Source organism: Lissotriton vulgaris, chromosome 7, assembly GCF_964263255.1.
Source record: "Lissotriton vulgaris chromosome 7, aLisVul1.2, whole genome shotgun sequence".
Lineage (NCBI taxonomy): Eukaryota > Metazoa > Chordata > Amphibia > Caudata > Salamandridae > Lissotriton > Lissotriton vulgaris.
Genome location: NC_141695.1, coordinates 365,923,570 through 365,947,796, shown reverse-complemented (window position 1 = coordinate 365,947,796; position 24,227 = coordinate 365,923,570). Strand labels below are relative to the sequence as shown.

The following is a 24,227-nucleotide window of genomic DNA, read 5'->3' as shown; positions in this document are numbered from 1 at the left end:
AAATTCAGCTAAAAGGAACTGCAGGTCTTTGTGGAGGAGGTAGTAAAACAGCATACAAAGTTGTTTGGAAAGCAGTCCCTGCAAGTGGCTGATTCGGAAAAAATAAAAATCTGGCTTGGAATCCAGTCACAGGTGAATCCCATTGGAGTGACCCCCCAGGACATTGAAGTGCTCAAGAAACGTTGGTATATATCAGGAGCATCACCAAAAAGAGGATGGCTGATCTACAAAAACAAGCCAGTCAGACAGGAGGAGGAAGGAACAGGGCACCTGCCCTAACTGAACTTGAACAGCTTGTGGAGTCCACAATAGAGCCAGAAAGTGTCTGTGGAATCGGGGATGCAGACAGCTCTGCCAGAGCTGCTACCAAACAAGGTAAGAAGCATGCACATCATTGTGCACCCCCCCTTCCCCTATCCCAAATCCCCAATTGGCTGTGTGAATCCCACTCCAGTACAGGTTTTTGTTAAGACCAGCAATGCATTATGGGAGATGTAGTCAGTGAAACCCCTACATTGACAGTAATCGCATTGAACAACAAGGCATGTGACACACATCAGCGATAAGCAGGCAGAGGACAATGAGATAATGTGGCAGAAATTAATATTTATTATTGCAATGCAGGGCTGCAGGAACACTGAGCTAAAGTACAATTTCTGTCCACAGGCGAGACATCCGAAGGAGACGTGTGCGGAACTTTAATGGACGGCCAAATAAACTAATTTAGGATCTATTCTTTGAAGATAGCAATTCCTACGATCATTTTAATTATTCCAGGAAATTCGATGAGATGCATTCTGCAGATTGATTAACCATCACTGTCGATCCTTACTGATAACTCGAGAGACTGCATTTTTGAAGGGAGAAAAAGCAATAGAAAAATAGACTCATACTCACGTAATCAAGATAACAAACGTTACCCCGAGAATAAAACACCTAAGTGGAAATGAAGTTTATGCTGCCTAAAATGGAATTATGAGAGATTTTACACTCAACCCACATTAGGAATATCCGAGCCAAAACAGAACCCTGTGGGATAAGTAACCATTGTTCCAAAGAAGGCCGTCTATGTGAAAACTACGATAGGCTACAGCATTGGTTCTACTTGAGAAGTACCAGGGTGTAGAGAACACTGTTTGATAATCTGGTGGGTCCTGAGGAAGGTGGCTGTTACTGCTATCTATTGCCACCGAAACGCGTCGACCATGTCTATATAAAATCCTACATTTTGTAGTGACCCTGTCTTTGGGCGTTAGACTAGAACCAACGAAACGCGATAACTTGCACAGCTAATTTTGGTGTGAATGTGTGTGAAGTATGCATGTGTGGTTTGATTGTTGTTTGTTCTCTAACTGGTCATATTGTGTTCATTATATGAATTTGTGAATTATTTCTCATGTTGCCAAATTGTGCATACAAGAAATGTATTTTTGTACTTTTTAATGATAATAATGTTTAAAAGATATAACAAAGAAAAAAATAATTCAAATGACAAATATAAAAGTGAATGGAAATAAGTAACAGTAAAATGTGTGTTTTGTTATGCCCAGGATAGAATTTAAGAGGCTAAAACCCTCAAATAAATAGAGAGGTCATGAGGGAGTTTGTGCTTTGAGTAGTTGCTACTTTATATTTCCTTCCCCTCTTCTCCCTGACCTGTGAATCAGTACCTTAGAGGGGTCCCATTACTTTCATAGAGCACAGGCGAGACATCGCGCAGGACTGCTCAGGACAAGGAAGAAAGGGCACTCCGGAAGGACAGAACAGAGAAGGCCAGTACAAGTTCAGGGCACAAACACCACCACAGCCAGCCTCGCCACCACAGCCAGTCTCGTCACCACAGCCCTCCTCGCCACCACAGCCAGCCTCGCCACTACTGCTAGCCTCATCAGCAGCAACACCACCTGCAGTGGTTAGACCCAGGAGGCATGCTGTTGCCACACTGCAGGAGTTTGAGTCGTCGTCAGAAGACACAAAGGGGGGGGGGGGGGGACATCAACTGTTCCACTGGATGGCAATAATGTTGGTTTGCTGTCCACCTCTGAGGGAGCACACACCGGTGCCAGGCGCCGCCGCAGGGCTCTGGAAAGCAGTCCACCACTACAGGGTGAGAGTCATGGTGTCTTTGAAGGGCTGGAGGCAAACGTGGTGAAGGTGCAGGACCGACAAGGCAAGGTAATTCCGTTGGTACAGCGACAAATAAAGAACTTCAATAACAACATGGTTAACATTTAGAAGGGCATTAGCTCAATGGATGAGGGCATGAAGGAGATGGCTGTGGGCATGCGGGACATGTCCCAGTCTGTGCTGCTCCTGTGCAGCAAATGGATGAGGACAGGGTAACACGGCGCAGGGAGAGGCAGAAATGGAACACCATACGAGGGCAGTGAACTGCCTAGCAACTGCCACTTCTGTGCTCTGCAGGCGCTCCGTGGCCATGCAGGAGGGGCTTGCGCACTGCAGCACTGATGTGTCTAGGGGGCTGGTAAATGTAACCACTGCACTTGAAGTGCTGCTGACGACTTAGTCTCCCACTACTGGTGCTGTGGAAGTTGGGGACAGCGAGGACACGACCAGTCGGAGCAGCATTACCACCCTGCAACAGACACCCAGAGGAGCAGCAGACAGCATGGGGCTGGCACTGGTTCCACTGCCAGTGATGACAGTCAGCTGATGGAATCCAGCACTGTTGTGCGTGTCCACAGAAGCTGATTCAGCCCACACTATCAGAACTGAATTGGGTGAAATAACCCATGACTTCCTTCTATTGATGTCACAAATTGGACTGCCAAGTTTGGCCATTTGTGTTGTGGCGTAGTGCCCAGATATTAAAACTCCGCCATTACATAAAACAACTGGCTGTGTCTCCTTACTTACTTAAACATAGTTGCGTGTGATCTCTGCACCTCTTTGTCTCCCATTTGTTGATGGCACCACTCCTGCTGCGTAGGGCTCTGGCTGTGCAAATTCCTCATCATTGTCTTCAAAATCAGTTAATTCAACTTCTGTACCTTTCTTTGTGGCAAGGTTGTGCAGCATAGCACAAGTTGCAATGATTTTGCAGCAGATGATGAGTGTGTACTGACGTGTGCCTCCGCTTTTGTGGAGGCAGTGGAACCTGCTTTTCAATAGTCCAAATGTGCACTCCACAACGTTGCGTGTTGATTTGTGTGCCACATTGTATCGTCTCTCACTCGGGGTTGATGGGTTTAGGTAGGGAGTGAGGATAAATGACCGCACAGCATATGCGCTATCGCCTAGGTGAGAAAGAGAGTGTCATTAGTTATATACACAAAAACACATTCATCTGCAGTAACTATAAGGGTGTGTCACCACTGTTCCCAATAACCCGCGCGCATTGAAGGCAGCCCAAGCGCGCTGTGCTCATTATTTAGCAGGCACATTCCGAGACTGTTCGCGCCGCCGCTTTTAACATGCGAGCGGCGCGAAAACCTGTAATTTTCTGTTTGCGTTCACGTGCAACTGGCCCTTGCACTTGCTCTATTCCTTTCCTGCCAGTGCACCGCTGCGGGGCTGATTGAGGGCCTTTGAGGTAGTATTCATATTAATTGCAGCGCACACGGGCTGCAATTAATATGAATACCACCTCAATGGCCCTCAATCAGCCCCGCAGCGGTGCACTGTTAAGAAAAGAAAAACTGAGTTTCAAATACGACGTGCGCATTAGCACACGCGGTGTTTGACACTGATTTTCTTTTCTTAACAGTGCACAGATGCGGGGCTGATTGTGGGCCATTGAGGTAGTATTCATATTAATTGCAGCCCGTGTGTGTTGTAATTAATATGAATACAGACACTGAAGAGAAAGAGAGGAGGGAGGCGCCTGTCAGACAGAGGCTGGAAAGGAAGAAGGCGACAGATCCGAGCAGGGGAAGAGAGGCCGGAGCGGGAGGGGCATAGCTGCCAAGGTTTAAGATTCCCATGTGTGACAGTTTCATAATTTCAGTGCAATTATAAGTTACATTTCAAGGACTATGAGTGACAATTTCTCGTGAGGAAAATCAAGCAATGAAGACACGGGAAACATTACAATATTAGAAATTACAACGGACAGTGCATGAAGCCACTGAAGTTCACCAGTTATCGGTTCCAATGCACTCAGCACTCTGGATATTTATTTAAACTTTGTGAAAGCAGGGGAATTAGGGTCACCTGTGAATCTGAAAGATACCAATTGTGGAGATCTGCAGTTGAAGGCAAGTACCTTTCCTTTTTCCTCTCCCGTATCTTTCATAAATTCACATGATTGAAATAAGATTAACATAACAGTACTAAAGGCCAGGAGTTGATAATGAAGTTCACCTTACGTCAATATGGTCCAGCTCACCACTGATTCCACCAACAACTCTTTTCTGAATTACACGTTTTTTTGCCATAGTGCTTTATGAAGGCATGTGTCCTGCACAATGACATTTTACACTTCTCTCTCACTAGGTGAGCAGTAGAGGCAGCCATACAGGTGGAGTGAGTGTTGCTTGTTGTTTAACTCTCACTCATGCTTGGCTGATCTTTGCCGGCTGAGCAAATATGGAAAATCGTCTTGCATCCTGGTCTGAACTCCTCTGATGCCTCTATTTTGTGCTGTATTGCGAGAACGAGACTTGGTTTCTCCTTGAGAATATAGTACATTGTCAAATTTTCTGTCCACTTCGTCACATGCACATTTTTTACCTCCCTGAAGAAAAGCTTTTAGTGCAAATCTGAATGCTCGGAATTACAGCAAATTGATGTGTAATTTTTCTTCTGTTTCTGTCTAGAGACACTGATATGGATGCCTTTAAGGTGTGTTAGCCCTGTAGGGAGATGTCCTTTGTAAGAAATAGCTGTTACATTTCTGGCATTAGATTTTGTCCTGAAAATGTTCTCCCTCTTCCTACCCATTCTCAGGACTCTCTCATCTGATGCTTGACTGACATCTTTCAACTCCCCATCCACTTATTGGCACTGCATCTTTGCTCTTAGATTTTCATAATTGCTCTTAGATTTTCCTCATCTCCAGGCAGCATTGAGAAAGCAACAGGATGTATAGTGACAATGACTCTTGTGTTTGCCTTTGACTGTATATGTGCTGCCATGCACCTTAAATATGTGTCCTCTTTCCATGGGTTGAACAATATTTTCTTGCTTGGATAGGATTCTTGCACCAAGAAAGACAGTATCTGTGGATCAGTCAAGCACAGACTTCTGGATGTTGATGGCTAGTCCTGGACTTGATAATAATTGATTAGCTGCTTGTGGTCTTATCTTGGCTTTTGCAAAAGTGATTGTTCTGATCCGCTAGCCTTCTAGGTGTGGATAAACTGTACATTATTAATACTGTAGAAAGGTTGCTACTGTGGACATACTCTTTGTGAAAATCTGAGGTGCTGGCTTCAGACTAAATGGAACTGCTTTGATGGGAAATGGTGTCTTGTGTCCCTGAAACTCAGACTTTCTGTGACTCATGTATCAGGATGTTGAAGTATGCATCCAGTAAATCCAAGAAAGCTAAACAATGTTCCTCCTTCGTGAAAGGGAGAATTTTTGGAGTGTGATCTTTCAAAACCTCGTTTATGGAGTTACTTGTTCAGATGCTGAAAATCTAGCACTGACTGACAATCTCTCTATATTTGTTTTAGGCTCCTGAAGGATCTTCAGTAACAACCTTAAGCTTTTTGAAAGATTAACACTGTATCAAAAGTTTGGTGACTTCTAAGTTTGATTTCTTTAGGTGCTTGTGCCTTACCCTCCTTGATGGAACATTAGGAGGTTGAAAATAAGTGGAGTTTAATTGAGTGGAAATTTGCACACGTCGAAGAAGCAATACTTTTAGAATGTCAGAGTTTTCTTTATGTGAAAGAAAGAGTATGCTGATATATTGGAATAGCTGTGATGATGGGGCACGGAGGGCCTGGAACAATGTAGCCATGCATCACCCCCAAGTTAATAAAATGCTCACTGCCCACATCCACGTGCATTTAGAGTTTATATGATTGCATAATATTGCTTGCTATTTCCAGTCCTTATAAATGAGGCGTGGTATGTAAAGGGCTATACAAAAACACATTATTGTTCCTGCTATTATTATTAGCACACCAGAAGAGGTAGGGCATCAGAGAGAATTGTGGGACAGGTGACAATGAGACAGAAGCCAGGGTGGAGGCAGGCGTTTAGGGAATAAGTACCAAAAAGAGAACCGAGGGTGGAGGGTGAAGGTGGGACGAAGAGGAACTGCACCGTTGTCGGTAGTAGCTGAGCTCTGGTGGCATGGTGCCACCCCTCCCACAGTATGCCTCACAGCAGCTGGCAGGCCATAGATATCCACCAACACCAGCTCCTTGTGCTCGGACCAGTGACACTGTAACTCCTCTCTCTCGGCCTTCACTTCATGCGCCACCCACCGCCCGGGCCAACCACAGGCTGGGATTTCTCATCCCTGCTGCGGCGACAGCTGTTGTTTCAAAGGATCTAAGAAATGACAACCAATTGCCAATACTACAATTCATTCACAACAACGAATGGACCGAGAAGAACAGAAGTAAAACTAGTTCTTCAAATCATTGATTCATTTGTATTGATCTGTTAATTTCAAAAGCAGAGTCACACTATATTAATTCGGCGACAACTTTACTTCATTTACAAAAGATTAGTATCAAATATACAGGAGAGAGAAAAGGGAGAAGAATCCTTCCTAAAAATCTTTACACTCACTTGTGGCTAACATTCAATCAAGCATTCACTCGTGGAACCTCATTCATATTCATATGTATACTTCTTACAAACTTCGTGAAAAAGATTGGAAAAAGAAAAAAAGGGAAGGGAGAAAAAAGGAAAGGAGCAAATCAAAAGATATCAATAACTGTGTTTGACACAACTGGTGTTAGTCAAGTGGTATACTTAAAGCATACTTGAAAAAGGAACAATTGCTAATTTATGCAATAGGCCATCTAAATATATAAAAACAATTTCAAATTAGGTTTTTTAACATTTTCAACGATTGGCCTAACACGATGATGGTCATCGTGTTAGGCCAATCTTTTTCACGAAGTTTGTAAGAAGTATACATATGAGTAGCTGCCTTGAAAGAAAACCAAAGTATGAACGCACTTCTAGATGACATAGCCTCATTCCATAACCATGGTTAATGTCACTCAGCAGATTTAAACAAGCATAAGCCTCTGTGTATCCAAATTGCAAATCTGCCTTAAGACCCTTAATATGGCGCCGTGGGTGTGGAAAAGCACAGTATTTTCAGCTTTTTTAACAAAAGTTTGGAGGGATATTTGGCGCTGCACACACGCGCGGTCTGGTTTCTGGCGCACATAGCCATGGCTGCAGACCCTAAACTGCCGCACACAGAGGAAAAAAATTAGAGGGAACATTGTGTGTCACAGTGATTTACCTAGCAGGTATCCTTCTCCAAATTCTCCCGCAGCCAGGCGTGTGTAGATCCCACTGTTCTGGAAGATGTAGGAGTCCTGGGTGCTCCCAAGAAATTTGGCCATGATGTCGGTGATTATGTTGGCAGCATCGCAAATTACCTGCACATTTATGGAGTGGGTGGACTTACTGTTCCTGTAGATATACTCAGTGGCTGCAGGTAGGCAGATTGGAATGTGTGTGCCATCAATACACCCTATGACACGCGGGAACTGTGCCATCTGGTAAAAGTCTGGTAAAAGTTTGTCTTGGTTTTCAGCAGTTCCGCCTGTGTGTTTGGGAAGCTATTGTAGTGATGCATTCTCTGCATCATAGCATCCAGGAACTTTCTGAAGTAACAGGACAGGCAACTCTGAGACACCCCATCTACCGCAGCTATCACCCCCTGGTAACTGCCAGATGCAAGTAGATGTAGGCTACAGAGCACCTGCACATGTGGTGGTATGGCGTGCGCCCTTGGTGTTGGGTGCTCCAGGAATAGGTGCAGGTCCCTTATCAAGTCCAGGATGGTGTGGGGGTGTAGCCTGCACCTTTTATGGACCTCAGTCTGTTGGAAGAGTGTGATGCGCTGTCTGTAAATGCGCTCCTCCTGTCCCCAGATCCTCACTCCTGCTGCCTGTAGCCATAGCCGCCTTGCAATCACATAGAAAGCCGATCACACTGTTTCATTTTGGGATTGCTTATATACACTGAAGCTGATTACACCTGCTTTCAGTCAGTGTTAATTACAGACTCCTAAATACCGAATTTCATGAAATTCGGTAGTACCGATTTTTCCTACATCTCTTTTCTTGTTTTTACCGATTCTGTAAATATGGAATCGGTAATTCCGAATTCGGTAATGATGAATCGGTATTTACTGATTCATAATTACCGAATCCTTCCCTACATCAACATTGCCTACATACCGGTCTGTAACGGTGAAATTTACTGAATTTCACCGTTACCGACCGGTATTGGCCCACCTACATATGGCCCTAAATGTTCACACATGTTGAGTCTTAATCTCTTCAGGTACTTGTCTCAATTTGCACACTGTTACCTAGGATCCCTGTTCTTTCTCATTTCTTCCCCTGTATTTAAACGGGTGACTTTTTTGCACCCTTTTGCATGGGTGACTTTTGCACCTTGCATTAGGAACAGTGTTCCCTTTTTTGGTATACATTTATAATTAAGGAGCATGGACACTGGACCTTAAAAAGCTCCTTGGTCTCCCCCCTCTTTTGTTGAAGCCGCTCAATTTGCACACACCACACAATCCTTCTGTAGGAAGGGGGAGGCTCTAGTTGGCGCAGTGCAACACTAGCGACAAGCAGGGACTCTCTCTTCCTCGTCAGGGCTGAGGGTTACCTTCCAGACAACCTCTGCTTACCCTCTAGGTAGTGTGGCTTAAGCAGTCGTAGGCTAATCTTTGGGGCACATAGGGTTAAACACTTGCAATATTACACCGTCACAACCAACCCACCACACAATGAGACCAGACTGTATTCTGTAAAAATATATATATCTTTATATAGACTTCAAGCAGGCTTATGAATACAGTTATCAGGCTTTCAAATAGCGGTTCCAAGTTACTTAGTTCAAGTTGCCACAGTTCGTTCTAGCAATAAGAGTTCTTTAGGGCCTTCTGCCCAGTTCAACAAAGTTCTTGTGGAGCAGGCGGCTCCCAGGGGATCTGTCCCACGTCGCGTTGCCTTCCCGGGGTCGCTGTTCGTTGCGGCTCTCAGCCGAGCAGTTCACGGGTCATCCGGGGCAGCGGTGTTCTGTGGCGGCAGGGTCCTTTCCTCGTCGTCCGCTCCGACCCAGGAGGCGGCGGTTGCGTGGTGGCGGCAAGTGGCAGTACGGTCCTCAAGTGCAGGACGTACCCAGCCAAGTGCCGGTGCAGCTGTGCGCTCACAGCTGAGCTGTCGGGCAAGGTACCGACCTAGGGGACTCTCACAGGGCGGCTGTCCGTCTTTGCAAGTGGATTGGCTGCTCGTTGCGCAGTCAACTCGAGAGCTCGGACCGGACGGGTCCTCCTTCGCTTTGCTCTCGGGCTCCCGGTGCAGTTGCGGTCACGGTGTTCGGGCCAGCGGCGGCTGGTCCTTACTTTGCTCTCGCTGTTGCTCTGGGCCCCGGTCACGGTGGTCAGGTGGATGTCGTCGCCTTGGAGGAGATTCCTCCGTCGGTACTGCCACGAGGAGCAGCACACGCAGTTGCTTTCTTCAGGGTGTAGCGCCCACTGGTCCTGGGGCGCTGGTCAGGGGGCAAGTTCAGTTTCAAGCCCTTGGAGATCTTTTAGCAGAGTTCGGCACAAAGTCTTGTAAAGCAAAAGTCTTTTCGTAGTCTTTCCTTTTCCTCTCCTTCGGCAGCAAGGCACCAGACACAGGCAAGAGACAGCACTCTTCCTTGTCCTTCCCGGTCCTTCTCGTCGGGCAGAGTTCCTTCTGTAGCCCAAACAGGATCTCATTTTCAAGGAGCAGGGCTCCTTCTTTTATATGGCATTTCTTTTGTTCTCGCAGGCCAGGGGGGCCTTTGCATAGCCACTCTCAGTCCTCGAGTACCCTGGCGGGTGTACTCCGGCTTCTGCTTTCAGTGTGAGGGGCAGGCGCATCAGACGCCCCACAGGAGGTGGAGCCAGCATTGTGCGGACAGGGGCAGCCAGAGTACCTTGTTGATGGGGCTTCGCCCTTCCTGGGCCAGGTGTCGGCTGCATCATCCGACGCTCCCCAGGAGGGTGGAGCCAGCATTGTGGTGGCAGAGCACAGCAAGATCCAGAGTCAAGAGCCACTCCTACCTCCCACTAAGGTGTAATCTGCGCATTCACCACCTGTCATCCTCCCAGCCCTGTCACTCACACGTCCCAGACAGTCAGATACACATACCAGCAGAGGCGGGCTGAAATGGTTAGGCAAGCAAACACTAACTTTCTAAAAGTAGCATTTGCAAACACAGGATACTAAAATAAACTTGTCTACAAGAAATATTTTATCATCCTGAGTTCAGGCATACTAAACACGACGCGCTACCATGCTCCTTGAGCCTGCTGGGATTATAGGGTGTAATAATTCGAGCAGCTCAGTCTGGCCTAATGGAGCAGGTAGCCTTCAATAGTGAAATACGGTTTTGGTTGTAAGTCACTACTAGGACATGCCACACACATCAGGGCTTGTCCTACCTTACACCTACAACGCACCCTGCCCGCAGGCCTACCATAGGGGTGACTAATATGTAGTCAAGGGAAGGTTCGGGGGCTGGCAAGTGGGTGCACTTGCTCAGCTAGCGTGACAGTACGAGACCGCACGCGGGTTCTGCGGTCGCAGTTCCCAGACACATCTTTACGGCTGCTTCGGTGGGTGGCGCAACCAGCGCTGCAGGCCCACCAGCAGTATTGGTATCTACAAGCCCCGGCACTCTTAGTGCACTTTACTAGGGACTAACAGTAAATCCAATGAACCAATCATGGATACCAATCGCATGTACAATTTACAGTAGGGAGCACTTGCACTGCGGCACGGGTCAGCCGTGGCGCAGTGCCCTGAGTATCGGAAAACCAGCAAAACATCGGAGGCACATCAGCAAAAAGTGGAAGGGAGACTCACGCCAAGGTGCCAGGTCTAACACCTTCACTATCCATTCTATAAAATTATCTAATCCTGGTCACCAATACTACTGCTTCATGTTCTGTTTAGTTTTTAGAACACAGCTATGGCCTTCATGACAAAGTTTACTAAACGTAAGTATGTACCTCTCATGGTACCAGGTGGAACTATTCTGTTACCTCTCCTAACTAGATCCTTTCCTGCATGCAATTATTTCCAAACTTCACAAAACTATTTTATTTTGGGAGTAAGTTTAGTGTTTTCCATCGAGTCTAGCTATCAAGAGCATAGGTTCTCATAAAACAACATGTTTCCTATATTCATTCTTACATCTCACCTCGTTCCTTAATGGTATACTTCGGTCATGAAATAATGCAATTTAATACTCCATTCCATTCACTTTGTCACACTCTTGAATGTCAACTAGCATTCTAGATTAAAAAAATCTGCCATAACATTACTCTTTCCTATGCTATAAATGAAATCCTATATTCTCACCTGAACCTCGCAAACCTTTTAGATGTATGAAACACTCGGGAAACATCATTTACCACGAAGGACTTACCACGCATAACGTTTACCACGGGTCACTCACCACGCAAACGTCTTTTGAACGCGGGTGCCTTCAACGACCGTCTTTACCACGCGAGTGGTAGTCCTTCTGCCTTTACGATCTGCGCGGGTTCGGGGGGTGGGTTGGGGGGCAGGAGCTGGGGGGAGGGAGTGGGGGGGTGGGGGGGCCTCCCCCCCCAAAAAACCAAGCGGATATTAATAAAAAAATAGAAGAAAACTTAAAAAAAAACGCTCTACAATGCCTCAAAACGAACACAGAAAGAGCCTCACCGTCATAACAGAAGTCCTTTATCAGTTTTGATAGACGTGTTTTGACGCTTGTTTCCGTGGTCGGTGGATGAAAGGGCTGATGGTGAAAGACGCACAGGGGACAGATAAGAAACTAAACTTTGATAAAAAAAGGTATAATTAAGGGGCATTATGAAAAAAGAAAAATAAAATGTAAGGGAATCTGTTGTTTTTTATTGTTTAAAACATCGATCTTTTTCCTTCGTACTGCATGTAGCCTATCACTATCATTATGTAAATTTCAATGGGACGTGAGATGTTTCGTAACGTGATTATTGCGGTGTAAAAACATGCGTAGTAAAATGCTGCGTGGAAAAGACACATGCGAAGTAAAATTCGCGTGGTAATGCCATGCGTGGAACTTGTAATCGTGGAAAAATCATATATTCGAAACACTCCAGCACTCATCCTGGCTGAGCAGTGGGGAAGGTGTAGCTAAGGAAAAGGAATGCAACAGTTAAGTCACAATAGTTAGTGATTAGTGGACAGGACACTTAGTTTCTTTTTATTCCCAAGCTTTCATTGGAAGTGTAGTTTTCAAGTGTATAAAAGGAATGCATTGTGAAAAAAATGCTTCTGTAATTAAAGTGAATAAAATTGATGCATAATCTATTAATCTGAATGAGTGAATCCTACATTATCAGATGCGAAAGGTTCCTGTTAATCTGTGGTTTGTTTTTGATGAAAAAGAAAGGTTACTTGCCCAATATGGCCGCTACTTTTAGGCAACTAAACATCAGCGTGGGGTACGAGTAAGTCCTTCTTTTATATCTACTTCGAGCAAAGCTGCCTTTCGTGAGATTGGAAGGCTCTGTGTTTAATATTTACACTGCTAATCGTTTAACTGAGGCTATTTGTTGATATCCACGAGAAACAACCGGGGCTGCATTAACCAATTTAGCCCGAGATAGAATTTGAGAAAATCGGCGTATTTGTGACCCCGGAAGCGATCCTTCACAGTCCCGGTGCAAGAAATGTTGTTCTATTGGTCATGTTTTTTTTCTTCTCGGGCTTTAATTGGCTGAAACGCAGATCATTGAGACACGTACAAGAGGCTATATAAAGCCCCCTCTGACGCATGATTGTCTTTTTCCTCGCTGTGGCTCGCGAGGTAAGAGGTGTTTGGAATGGTGAACGTAGTTCGTGCCGTCCAGGTCTATTTGGTTATAGTTTAAGATGTATTCTTGCTTCCCTATGTGAAGTAATTTTTCCGCAGTTACATTCTCTCGCACTTTAACGCGTGTATGGCCGCACCACAGCTAAGCCGCCTCGATATCTGGCCTGTTGGTTGGTACGTGCAGTAAATCCGGTTACTGCATGTGTCGCAGTTCTAGCTGTTGTCCTGAATAATGGCACTAGAAACCTTGCCTAAAAATGCATTTCGGACTTAAAGTACCTTAGTTTTACTTGCACTTACGATTTTGGTATTACCAGCCCTCATGTTCCTCCTTGAGGGGTATTTATCGCACCCAATACATTCCGGCTCGACGAAGTCGGATGTTTCAGATGCGATGGATAGCTCCCCATTTACGGACCTCTTAACTGCGTTTAGCCGCCCGTAAGTCTTCAATCGTTAATTTTTATGTGCGTTCTTGGTGGCAGAAAGACAATGGAGCTACTAGCCCGGCCTGGCTGAGGCTAGTACGTCCTTATGTTTTTTTCTAATCAAAATTTGCGCTTTTTAATTAAAGTGTACTATGTGGTATTTAACATTTTAAGACTTTTTTATTTTATTTTAATGTTCGCGGCAACGTGGGTGCATACTTATCCTTATTTATGTGCGATGATTATATAATTTGTGCACGTGGCATGCCCATTAGTGTTGGCACACCTGATGAGTTTACTTTTATTTTTCCAGTACATGAACATGTAGATGAATCAGTTTCGTTTTTACCATAATTTTAATGTAAATTCTGACAGTTGTACTCCAATACCCATGTTATAAAAAGTGAACGCAGGAAGCCGTTTATTTTTGGGGTGCGTCATTGATTCTTTCTCGTCTTGCTGTGTTGATGTTGGCATAAGTTGTCATTCTGCGGTTGTCAAATACATACATTTCTGCACTGTTCGTAACCTGCTGTCATTTTACTGGGCAGTTGGGTTCCATTCCAGTGCTAGATTAAACCCAAATATAACGTGACATACAGTACTTGTTTGTCCATTTAATTTGGAACATTAATATGTTTGCCTCAGTGATTTTGACAAAGATGTCAGGGACCTCATTAATGAGTCTGTGCATCACTTTTACGCCGCCGGTGCGTCACTTTGTGTGACGCGCCTTGTTGCGCCATATTTACAAAGTGATGCCCTAAGCCCATTATCGAAGTTTTATTTAATCGCCTGTCTTGATAATATGCCCCGTAGTGTGGTAATAGTCTTATCACATCAGGTGTGGAAAGATGCCACAAATCTAATGCAAAATAATCCTTTATACAAAATGGGCCACAAATCCGTAGAAAGGAAAGTGACTATTTACAAGATAACCAATGATAAAGCCTTGAGTTTAAAAAAAAGTGTAGTTTGTATACAATGGTACCTGCAGCGAACAGTCGCAGGATTTTTATGTCTCGGCCAATTTGTTTTATTTGCCCTAAGCCAGTGCAGTAAATGCAACATGCTTACATTGCTCCCATGACACGCTGGTTTTCTAATGTTCACAGATTTAAAGTATTCAGGGTAGTAGTGTCATTTGTTGGGTTTGGACCCCATTGCTTCTCCCCTCCGATCTTTGATGAAACGTAGTTGCTGCTTCCCAAAAGCTGAATTAATAATTTCCAGGCGTATTTGCTAGCTTTTGCAGAGGATTGCAACAATGAGATGTGCACGTTTAAGCCTGTTGAGCTAAATGCAGTGAATGTGGTGGTTCAACCTAATAAAGGCAAAGTGATTGCTAATGAGCTGTCCTTAATAAAGAGATCTTAATCTAGAATAGTATTGTATGGTGGATAGGTGGCTCATATTTATTTTTTCCTGCTGCTAAATTAATTACCTTTTTCACAATAGGCCTTTAAGCCAAGATGCCCGTTGCCAGAAGCTGGGTGTGTCGGAAGACCTATGTGACTCCCCGCCGTCCATTCGAGAAATCTCGCTTGGACCAGGAGTTGAAACTTATTGGTGAGTTGATAGATAATTCATGGGAGGCTTTAATGATGGGCTTCATTGCCTTTTATGAATTCCAGCGAACCAGTAATTGCCGGATGAGCTGTTGCTATACATGCACTGCATTTTGATCTGTTTTATTTTGCTTTCACGTGTAGCATTTTAATGTGTTTTTTAATTATAGGGGAATATGGTCTTCGTAATAAGCGTGAAGTGTGGAGGGTGAAATTCACACTTGCCAAAATCCGCAAAGCAGCCAGAGAGTTGCTGACACTGGACGAAAAGGATGCCAAGCGTCTTTTTGAAGGTATAGTGCTTGAAAAATGCTAAAGTTTCATATTTTCATGCCTCGCTACAATTGTACAAGCCTCTTATCTTTGCATGCGGCTATCTGTATAAAATCTGCCTGGCAAATATGTATTTCCACGTTTTGTGAGTGGGTGTGGGATAGAGCAAGAGTAACTGTACGGATTAGTTTGTCTATACTACATATGCAGTACACAAAGTAGTTAACTTTCCCAAGCGGTGGGGAAGTTGATGGAAAGCATATTAATTTGGAAATAAAGCTACACTTGATATCTGCTTCATTATTGTTTTTCTGTGCCATGTCTGCATATTGACGCACTCAAAGGCTACATTTAGTTTTTTACATCGGGTTTGAGGACACTGGTCATGCCTAGAATATTACACTCATAAATGTTTTTTGATCCCCATTCCAGGAATTGCTTGCACTTGTATGCAAGGAACTGTGATAGTTGAGTATGGCCAGTCGTCATGCGGTTTTATGTTCAATTAGACTTCCTCAATCCATTTTATTCAGAAAGCAGTCCTTTTCCCTGCTTTTTACTAACCTTTGGCCATGCCCATACAGTCGGCTTTGCGTTTTAAGATTGAAGTGATCATAACCATATTGGATTTTCTATGCACTGCACCGGTTTGCCCCCGTTTGCCTGTTACTTCTGGGGTAATGGCCTTTCCTAGAAGGATAAGGGCTTATGGTTAAAGTGGAGTGCAATTCATACCCCCACACTGGCTCATTTGTTAATCTGAAACAATTGGCCTCAGAAATTTTAGAGGCTTTTTTAAGTTTTTTAAGTATCTCTGCTATGACAATCTTGCTAACACTTTCAGGCTCGAGGGGGTCATGTAAACTGGGTTGGTTCAATGAAGTGTTGTCACTAACCGCAGTCTTCGAACTTCTGAATAATGGGCCGAGAGATAAGAGGATCATGGTACCAAGACTAATTATTAAAGGGCCATGAATGAAAGGAAGCTAGAGGAGGAAAGTTAGGGACACCTTTTTTTTACACGCAGACAGATACAGGAAGTGGGTGATAGAGGGGTTCTGGGAGACCGTTAATGATAAGCAGGCTTTCCTAAATTCATTCAATGACCTACTGTCTAATATCAATCTGTATTACAGATCTGCTCATCAGCACTTGGCCCTTGTCTGAGCCTGCTGAGGAGCCCTCGCAGTATCCTCTGAAATTTCCTTTGATAATGCAAAAGACACTCGTGCTATCATGGCCAGCCCAGACAATAAGGCCCCTGGGCTGGATGGGGTGCCCAGGGACATGTGTAAGACTAACAATCTGCTATGGACCTCTCTTATTACCAGTATTTTAAATGATGTTGTATATCACGGAAAAAGGAAATTCCTGCTCTTTAAAGTAACCGACAGGCTCCTGTTTACTTTAGACTTTTATCACAGTCAAGATTGTGAGGGTCATACTGAATTGAGGTCTGGGATAACAATGTCTTTTGGCCCAGTCCGATATGGTTTCAGGGAAGGCTTTTGGGCTTAAATCTCAGCCTTACTATTGTGAAATCTTACAGCAAAGAAAGCTGCACTTTAGCCTTCATGGATAAAAGTAGTGCATTGTCTAAGTTGTGGGATATCTTATCTTGTACTTGTATGCCTTTTGTGGTCTATTCTTTGGGGGGCGGGGGGGGGGCGCTTGCATATGTAACCTGTAACTCACTGATAATCATGTAAAGTTACCCGATACCTCCGGCTCTGGCCAGCGCTATATAAAACGTTACAAATAAAATTAGATTTTTTTTCTTTTAGGTTTTATATTATATTGCATGATTGTTATGGCAATTCACTCAATATCATCTTTATGTACTTCTATGGTGTGTAGACAGAATTAAGTAATTAACGAGTTTTGATGCATGAACTGAGAAACATTCCTACAATTCACGTACAACAGGTCGAGTAGATTATGCAGGTCCGTTAACATGGATTTTTGGAGGCCTGGTATATATGAAGATATCGATATTGAGACTGCAGCAAAAAGATAACTACTTCTGTGGAAGGCTGCTGAGATTGGCCATAGCAACCCTTAATTTCTTTGTTTTTTAACAAACTAGCATACATGGAAGATGCAATTAGATTGGCCCATTTGCTTCTATGAATGGTGATGTAGAGCAATCGGTACACTGCTTTTAACTGCTATGTGATCTCGGATCTTTTAAGGTGTGATTGACCACAAGATCCCGTGGCTTGTCAAAGTAAAGCGGATTGAGGACTCGCTGGGCCTACCAGTTGGATACTATACCCATAAGTACTGAAGGGGTGGGGTGGGGTGGGGGGGGGCGCAAAGATCAGGGAGTTATTTTTTATGCGCGCTGCAGAAACCAGAGGCCCTGGGAACATTTACACAGCGATTACTCGGTAATTAAACCACGTGACGGGCCTGAGCTTTATTTTTCACTTTTGATGAATCCATGAGATACCGCTCTGATAATTCCTAATGGGCTTAATCGGAACCCATTTCTGCTTGCCATTTTGATCCAGCCCTTATGCAGCCTTGCCCATTTGATGGTAATACCCCCCAAATGTTGGAACACGTTTCTCTTTTTGTACAAACGATGCATTGTTTTGACGTAGATACTTGTCCATTCTCAGAACTGTTTCTGCTAATACAGACCGCCCTTTTTCCAACTTCGAATGCAATCTGAGCTGCCAGTTTGTATTGCTGTTGGTGCCTAATTGAAACGTACTCGTATTGTCAGAAGGCAGCTATTTTTTTAAGCATAACCTAATTAGAACAGCACTATTTTTTAATTTTCTAAAATGTTTTGCATTTTGATGCGGTCAGCATAAATTGCCTTTTTTGAATATCTTATTGGTTGTGGTTTTTTGTGATTTTTTTAATGAAATGGATTTACCAAAACACGTTTTTTAATCCTTTATGAACTCAAAGTTAAGAACAGTTGTGAATGCCTGTTTACGTTAGTTGGTATATAAAAGCCAGATATTTTCGTTACCATTACATACACTATTTAGAATTTGAGCAGGTTTTGAGTCCTCTAATGTGTTTCTTTCACCCACAGGTAACGCCCTGCTGAGAAGGCTGGTGCGAATCGGTGTACTGGATGAAGGCAAGATGAAGTTGGATTACATCCTGGGTCTGAAAATTGAGGATTTCTTGGAACGACGCCTGCAGACGCAAGTCTTCAAGCTTGGCCTCGCAAAGTCAATTCACCATGCACGTGTACTCATTCGCCAGCGTCACATCCGGTATGTATTAATGATACACACATTTTCCACGCGTACATCTGTTTTTGCGTGAAAGTATTCCATGGTGTTTGTTTTTAGTATTTAACGCTTTGTAAGCTATTGAATGGCTTTAATTGTCAGAAGCTGTCATGCTGTTACGTTTTGTGGCAGTCTATCTGCCTTGTTCTGTCGGCTCCACGAAGACTGCAGAATGCCCTTAGCTCTGGCATTCACATGTTTAAACGTTATTGTGAATTTTTCTTTTAGTTAGCTTTTATATGCAACCACGCCCCTATGTATTCGGTGTATTTTTAAAACCTTCTCCCCGCAGCTGGCCTTTAGTGAAGGGGAGGCAACAAACTGGTTAGGGTTTTTCTCCCTTGGGCTTTATTTTAGGAAAGGGATTTTTCTCAAACTTGTCCTGTACTGCGTAGTCAACTAGTGTGTTGATTTGAGCCACATTTGCCCAGTTTGTGGTGTTCTCCTTTGTTCATACCTAAAGCTTTGCCTTGTGCATTTTACATAGCACATGGAAGTGAGAGAGATCACGTCACGTTCTGGAGCTGGTCTGTTATACAGCAGTGATGCATTGTTCTTCCGATGATGATTGGAGCTTCTAGCAGATAAACTCGCTGAATGCGCTAGGAAATGTGGTGCTTAGATTCTGCAAGGTCACTTCGGCGCTGGCCGTACACCTTGTGAAGAGTAATCTGTGCTTATCTTCGGATCACAACGCCTTGGCGGGGACTCCGGACATTCAGTACAGGTAAAAAGATTCCACCAAAGCTGTGAGGGGCAGCAGACGTTGAGACTAAATGCAACTGTCCATGATATTGAAGGTTTTTTAACGTGACAGCTTGTCCATGATATATGGAAGGTTTGGTTTTTTAACGTGACCGCTTTTGGACAATGGGTATTCATAAAGCAACTACTCTAGTGTATTGTAAATTGCATTAATTTATTGCATCTTTACGTGGTGAGTCACCCTAGAATCAAGGCACTGGAGAAACATGGGCACAGATGGTTATGAAATGTCGAGTAGATTTTGAGGTGGCAGGGATCACAGATAAACTGAGGCAGTTTATTTGCTTAGCTTTGATAAATTAGAATATATAATCTTGGTTGGCCAGGACAAAATATGTCCGCTATTAGACCCAGAAGGAAATCTAGTGCGGTTGAAAGGAAAAGCACTAATTAGCCAGAACGAAATTTCGATGGGGGCGAGCGGAGTGTAATATGGTCTGTCAAATTGACTTGATTGAAGTGAGAATTACTGGGCAGGTGGAAGAGCGAGGTAGCAAGACTCAAAGCTTCAGTTTACAAATGTAAAGCAAGAAGCGAGTGATGGAGGGGAAACTAAAGGGTAGAGAGGAGTCCATGCATGCACTGTGAATTATTAGGTGGTGTATAATGCCACATGTTCTGCAACCTCAAACCATAGCCATTCAAAAAGAATGCAGCCCCTGAGCTTGAGCTACTTATCCCTGGCTACTACTTGGGCACCACACATCTCATGATTATCACTTAAAGCATGGTAGCAGGAAGATATTGAACTGATTGCTACTACGGGAAATGAAGTGCCCAAAATGTTAGCAAATGATGTCCACTTTTCCCATGTGGACTTGAAAAGGGTTTGCTACAGTAGAAATGTACATATTTCACGGAGTTTATATGCTGGGTGTCTTTAGTAAGATGAACTGTAACGTAGTGGTTGGTGCGTAGAGCAGTTTACTATAGAATGGTTGTAAGTGCCTGTCACTTGGACATCCCATGAGCCCATAGAGATTTCTGTTGGTCTTCCCTGCATTCCTTGAAGTTTAATTCTATTGGACATAAGTGGGTGCTTGAGCAGAGGCACCCTGTATGCTTATTTCTGATGCGAACCTTCTGTCTCCCTGCAGTGTCCGTAAACAGGTAGTGAACATCCCATCATTTATCGTGCGCCTGGACTCCCAGAAGCACATTGACTTCTCTCTGCGCTCACCGTACGGAGGTGGTCGCCCTGGTCGTGTCAAGCGAAAGAATGCCAAGAAGGGACAAGGCGGTGGTGGCGGTGCAGATGAAGAGGAGGAAGATTAAACCATCTACTCCCTCTACTTGGAGGGCATTCAGGAGTGTACAGAAATAAAACTGGTTTTGGAGTATTACACTTGTATGTTTCTGATTTGCAAAAACCAAAGGTTGGTTTGAACCCTTTCAACTGTTGGTGCTTGTTTTGGTTTTCATAACTTGTTTTTTTAGGTGACATGAACCGACTGACCCTCCCAAATATAAATGAAAACTTGGACGAAAAGCAAAACATTTTTTTGCATCTAAAAGTACAAATTGCTATGGTGTAAAATCAAGATCTTTGAAACACCAGACCTTAGATGGCTTGTCTTTTCGGAACTCATTAGTTTGGTGTATTTTATAACCGAAATGTGTGGTTTAACATGTGGGAGCTTTTGTACAGTTTGTCTTTGCCTCCAGACATTTAAAAAAGTGCCACAGCTTACCATTTGAACCTACTGGCTAGAAATGTGTTCCATTTGCTTACAGATGGCAAGGTTCGAATCGGGTGTTGAGTCCCCTTTTGGATTGCCCCTTTTGGATGCTCTTCACTTGATGCCAGTGTCCTCACTGAAGGTGATGTACAAAGGGTGCGGATGCTCATGCTGTGTGCCCAAAGATTCTAGCTTTTATCTCGCTGGTGCCCTTCGTAATATGTATGTACACCTTGCCCCCACTGTGACCTTTCACTCTGGCACTTTATGCTGGTCATTCCCCTTCAGAATGTGCGGCTTTTACTGTCTGTTTAAAGACCTTCTGTGTTTATTATATAAACACACATTTCAATTAGCTATGGTATTGGTAACTTCGTGCCCAGTGGTTTCTGAAGACTGTTTATTTGTGCAGCACTTCAGGTTTATAAAAATGGGCCAACAGTAATGCTGTGATTTTATGCATGGTGTCTGTCAATCTGCAGCCTCCATAGCCCGGTCACAGTAACAATCTTCTCATGAACCAGATTTTTTAATGATTGCGATGTACTTGCTGTTGACGTAGCTTGGAGAATTCTCACTGATGTAGGGGCACAAACGGACACGTTGGTAAGGTCATTTGCCTGTCATTCAATGAACCCTCCTGTAGCTATGAAGCCATCTCGCGATTAACCCTTTCTGAGCTATAGGAAATTGTGCCGCATCCGTTGGTGGCTACCTGCGCAGTACTGAGCACTAAGACATTGACCTCCCGTGATGACTCTCCTTGGGCGAGATTTAAACACGTTCTAAGTTAAATCCTTTTCTTGAGACGGTCACTCCAAGGTTCCACTGCCGCTGTTAAAATTGATCTCGAATGCTACTGCATGCTAACCTGAAACCAATTTTTCTTAGTTTCTATTTGGTAATTATGAAAGGCGTTGTTTACAATGGTAGGTTGTACATTTAGAGCCGTTACGTGCTTAAGCCATGTTTGAGCGGTAGAGATTTTGCGGGAGGTGAGATCAAGAGGAACTCAGTCTTCAGCGCATGGAGTTTGAGGTGATTCTCGGCAAGCCAGGATTGGGTGTTTCTGATCGTGGTGTTCAGAAGCATGATGTCCTTGGGAGATTGTATTTTGAGAAAGTTGGGTGTCCTCGGCATGCATGTGAAATTGAACATTGGCTGCTTGTAGCAAAGTAGTGAGGTTCCATAACTAGGTTGAACAGTGTTGGGGAGAGGGAGGATCCTTGAGGGACGCCTAGCGATACAGGTACCGGAGAGGACATCAGGTTGTTGCTTTTGAATCTGAGACCGGTTGTGTAGAAAGGAAGTGAACCACTTGAAAACAGTCCCAGATATGCCCATTCTTGTGTTTAATAGTTCGAGTAGGTTCTCTTGTTTGACTCTGTCGAATGCTGAAGAGAGATCAAGAAGGATGGAGGCAGGTATCGTTTTGGTCTAGGATTTGGAGGGCGTCAACTATGTGAGTAATAGCCGTTTCGGTACTGTGCCCTGCTCGGAAGCCTGATTGATGAGATCAATCTTATCTACCGTATGTGTTTAGTCAGTTGTAGCTGTACACATTTTTCCAACAGTGTAGTGAGAGTGGGAATATTTGTAATAGGACGGTAATTGTTTAGATCAGTGGGGTCTGCTGTTGGTTTTTTAGTAGCGGTGTGACTTGTCCGACTTTGAGGGCGTTGGGGATGGATCCTTGTTGAAGGGAGCTATTGATAATCTTAGTCCAGAGTGGGAGGAGCAAAGGGGTAAAGTCTTTTACAGCGTTAGCAGGAAGGGGGTCAGTGAGGTGATTGGATGGTTTCAAGGTGCTGAGCAATCTGCCAATTTCTTCTTCGGAGTAGGTGCCAGAGGATGACCATGTAGCATTGTTCTTTGGTTCAGACGATGCTGTGTGTTGGGGGTTGGAGTAAAGGATTGCGTCATTGAGGAGATCGCTTCTTATGTTGTCGTTTTTTTTGTTGAAGAAAGCCGAGAAGTCTTCGCAGGAAGGTGTAACGCCCATGGTGCTGAGTGTCTGGGGTTGTTCTTTGGATTGTGTTCTGATTAGCTCAAACAGTTTTCTTGGGCGTTTTTTTGCTTGGGGGAGCTGGAGGCTGAAGACATCTCTTTAAGCGTTTTATTTTAGTGATCTGGTGTCAAGTTTAGTGTTTAGTTTCAGCACCGTTTTTAATTTTTACATTCCTGTCCTAAGATTGATCTGACGTTCAAGCATCTTAGTTTTACCTAGTGAAGAACCCAGTTAGTCCTTCTGAAGTTCATGGTGGCGCGTTGAGAAGTTGTACTTGCGTCTTTGAAAGATCAGTACTACTGACAGTTTAAACATTGAGCTTTTCATTTCCCAAAACCTCCTAGGATGTTTGAAGACCGTTAAAACAAACTGGACGGACTGTGCACTTGTGGCACCTTTACAAAAAAGGAGTTGGTAATTTTGGGACTAATTCAGAGCACTCCCTGTAGTGCTACTTCACATCCTCCTAAATGCAATTTTGCTTTGCCCCCGGTTGTGAATAGAATTATAAGCCCCCCCCCCCCCCCCTGAGGAACAGTACTTGGATCACTAAGTGTGATTTCTTATTAATGCTGCTAACATGATTCCGAGAGAATTCCATGATGTAGGTAATTAATCTTTACTAGGCCACTACGTTGCATTTCCATACCCTTAACTCTTGTCTTAGAATGGCCCACGCGGATGCCTATTCCGTATTAGTGCACCAAAACAGACAGAACTCGTCCGTACTAGACCAATGAGAAACAGTCCAAGCCATCACTTGCCACTTAAATCAGAATTGTTTCTAAAGGGGGGGTCCGCTCAGTTAATGGATGGCTAACATTATTTTGTTCCCTAATGTTGACCACCTCCGATGATTGTTCCCCCATAACCTGTGCTACATGCAGATAATAATGCACTCCACCAGTTTGTTTTCCTGTCTGCATTCTCTGCTCTTGCACCCCCCCATCTTTGTTCCCCCCCCACCCCCCCCTCCTCCTATCTGTCTCGCTACCTTGCTGTTACTGGTGATCAGTGTTGCTTCTTGGCCATCTGTGGCGCCTTGTCTTCTAGTGTGGCTGCTGTGCACAGTGTTGATCATGCAGCCCCATATGTCCCTGCTTTCCCTTTGCACCCCTCCTGTGATTAACGGTAACAGAAAAAAGCCTGCATCATATTAGACATGCATGCCCACAGATTTGATGCTGTGACGCACGTCTAAACCCCATTCGCAATGCCAATCTGTCCCTAAAGTGATATCGATTAGCTTT

At 44.1% G+C, this 24,227-nt stretch overlaps 1 protein-coding gene and 2 non-coding genes across 3 annotated transcripts; all 3 read left to right on the top strand.

The window, feature by feature from the left end:
- The first annotated feature begins 13,940 nt into the window (after window positions 1-13,940).
- On the top strand, window positions 13,941-14,060 carry LOC147701657 (small nucleolar RNA SNORA54). Its single transcript, XR_015298737.1, has one exon. It is a non-coding gene; the product is annotated as a small nucleolar RNA SNORA54 (small nucleolar RNA).
- A 555-nt stretch (window positions 14,061-14,615) lies between these two features.
- LOC147701656 (small ribosomal subunit protein uS4) lies at window positions 14,616-20,630 on the top strand. The gene is made up of 4 exons (XM_086930286.1): window positions 14,616-14,996; window positions 15,166-15,288; window positions 18,321-18,507; window positions 20,388-20,630. Exons 1-4 carry the CDS (start codon window positions 14,900-14,902, stop codon window positions 20,563-20,565), a joined length of 585 nt encoding a protein of 194 aa, XP_086786412.1. The 5' UTR covers window positions 14,616-14,899; the 3' UTR covers window positions 20,566-20,630.
- A 716-nt stretch (window positions 20,631-21,346) lies between these two features.
- On the top strand, window positions 21,347-21,479 carry LOC147701655 (small nucleolar RNA SNORA84). The gene has a single exon (XR_015297683.1). It is a non-coding gene; the product is annotated as a small nucleolar RNA SNORA84 (small nucleolar RNA).
- The last annotated feature ends 2,748 nt before the right edge of the window (window positions 21,480-24,227 follow it).

Excerpts from the sequence above, each read along its gene's own strand:
- LOC147701656 (XM_086930286.1), top strand. The coding sequence starts at position 14,900 with ATGCCCGTTGCCAGAAGCTGGGTGTGTCGGAAGACCTATGTGACTCCC. Across the intron at positions 14,997-15,165 it reads CCAGGAGTTGAAACTTATTG|GGGAATATGGTCTTCGTAAT; the intron begins GTGAGTTGATAG and ends TTTTAATTATAG. Across the intron at positions 15,289-18,320 it reads TGCCAAGCGTCTTTTTGAAG|GTAACGCCCTGCTGAGAAGG; the intron begins GTATAGTGCTTG and ends TTTCACCCACAG.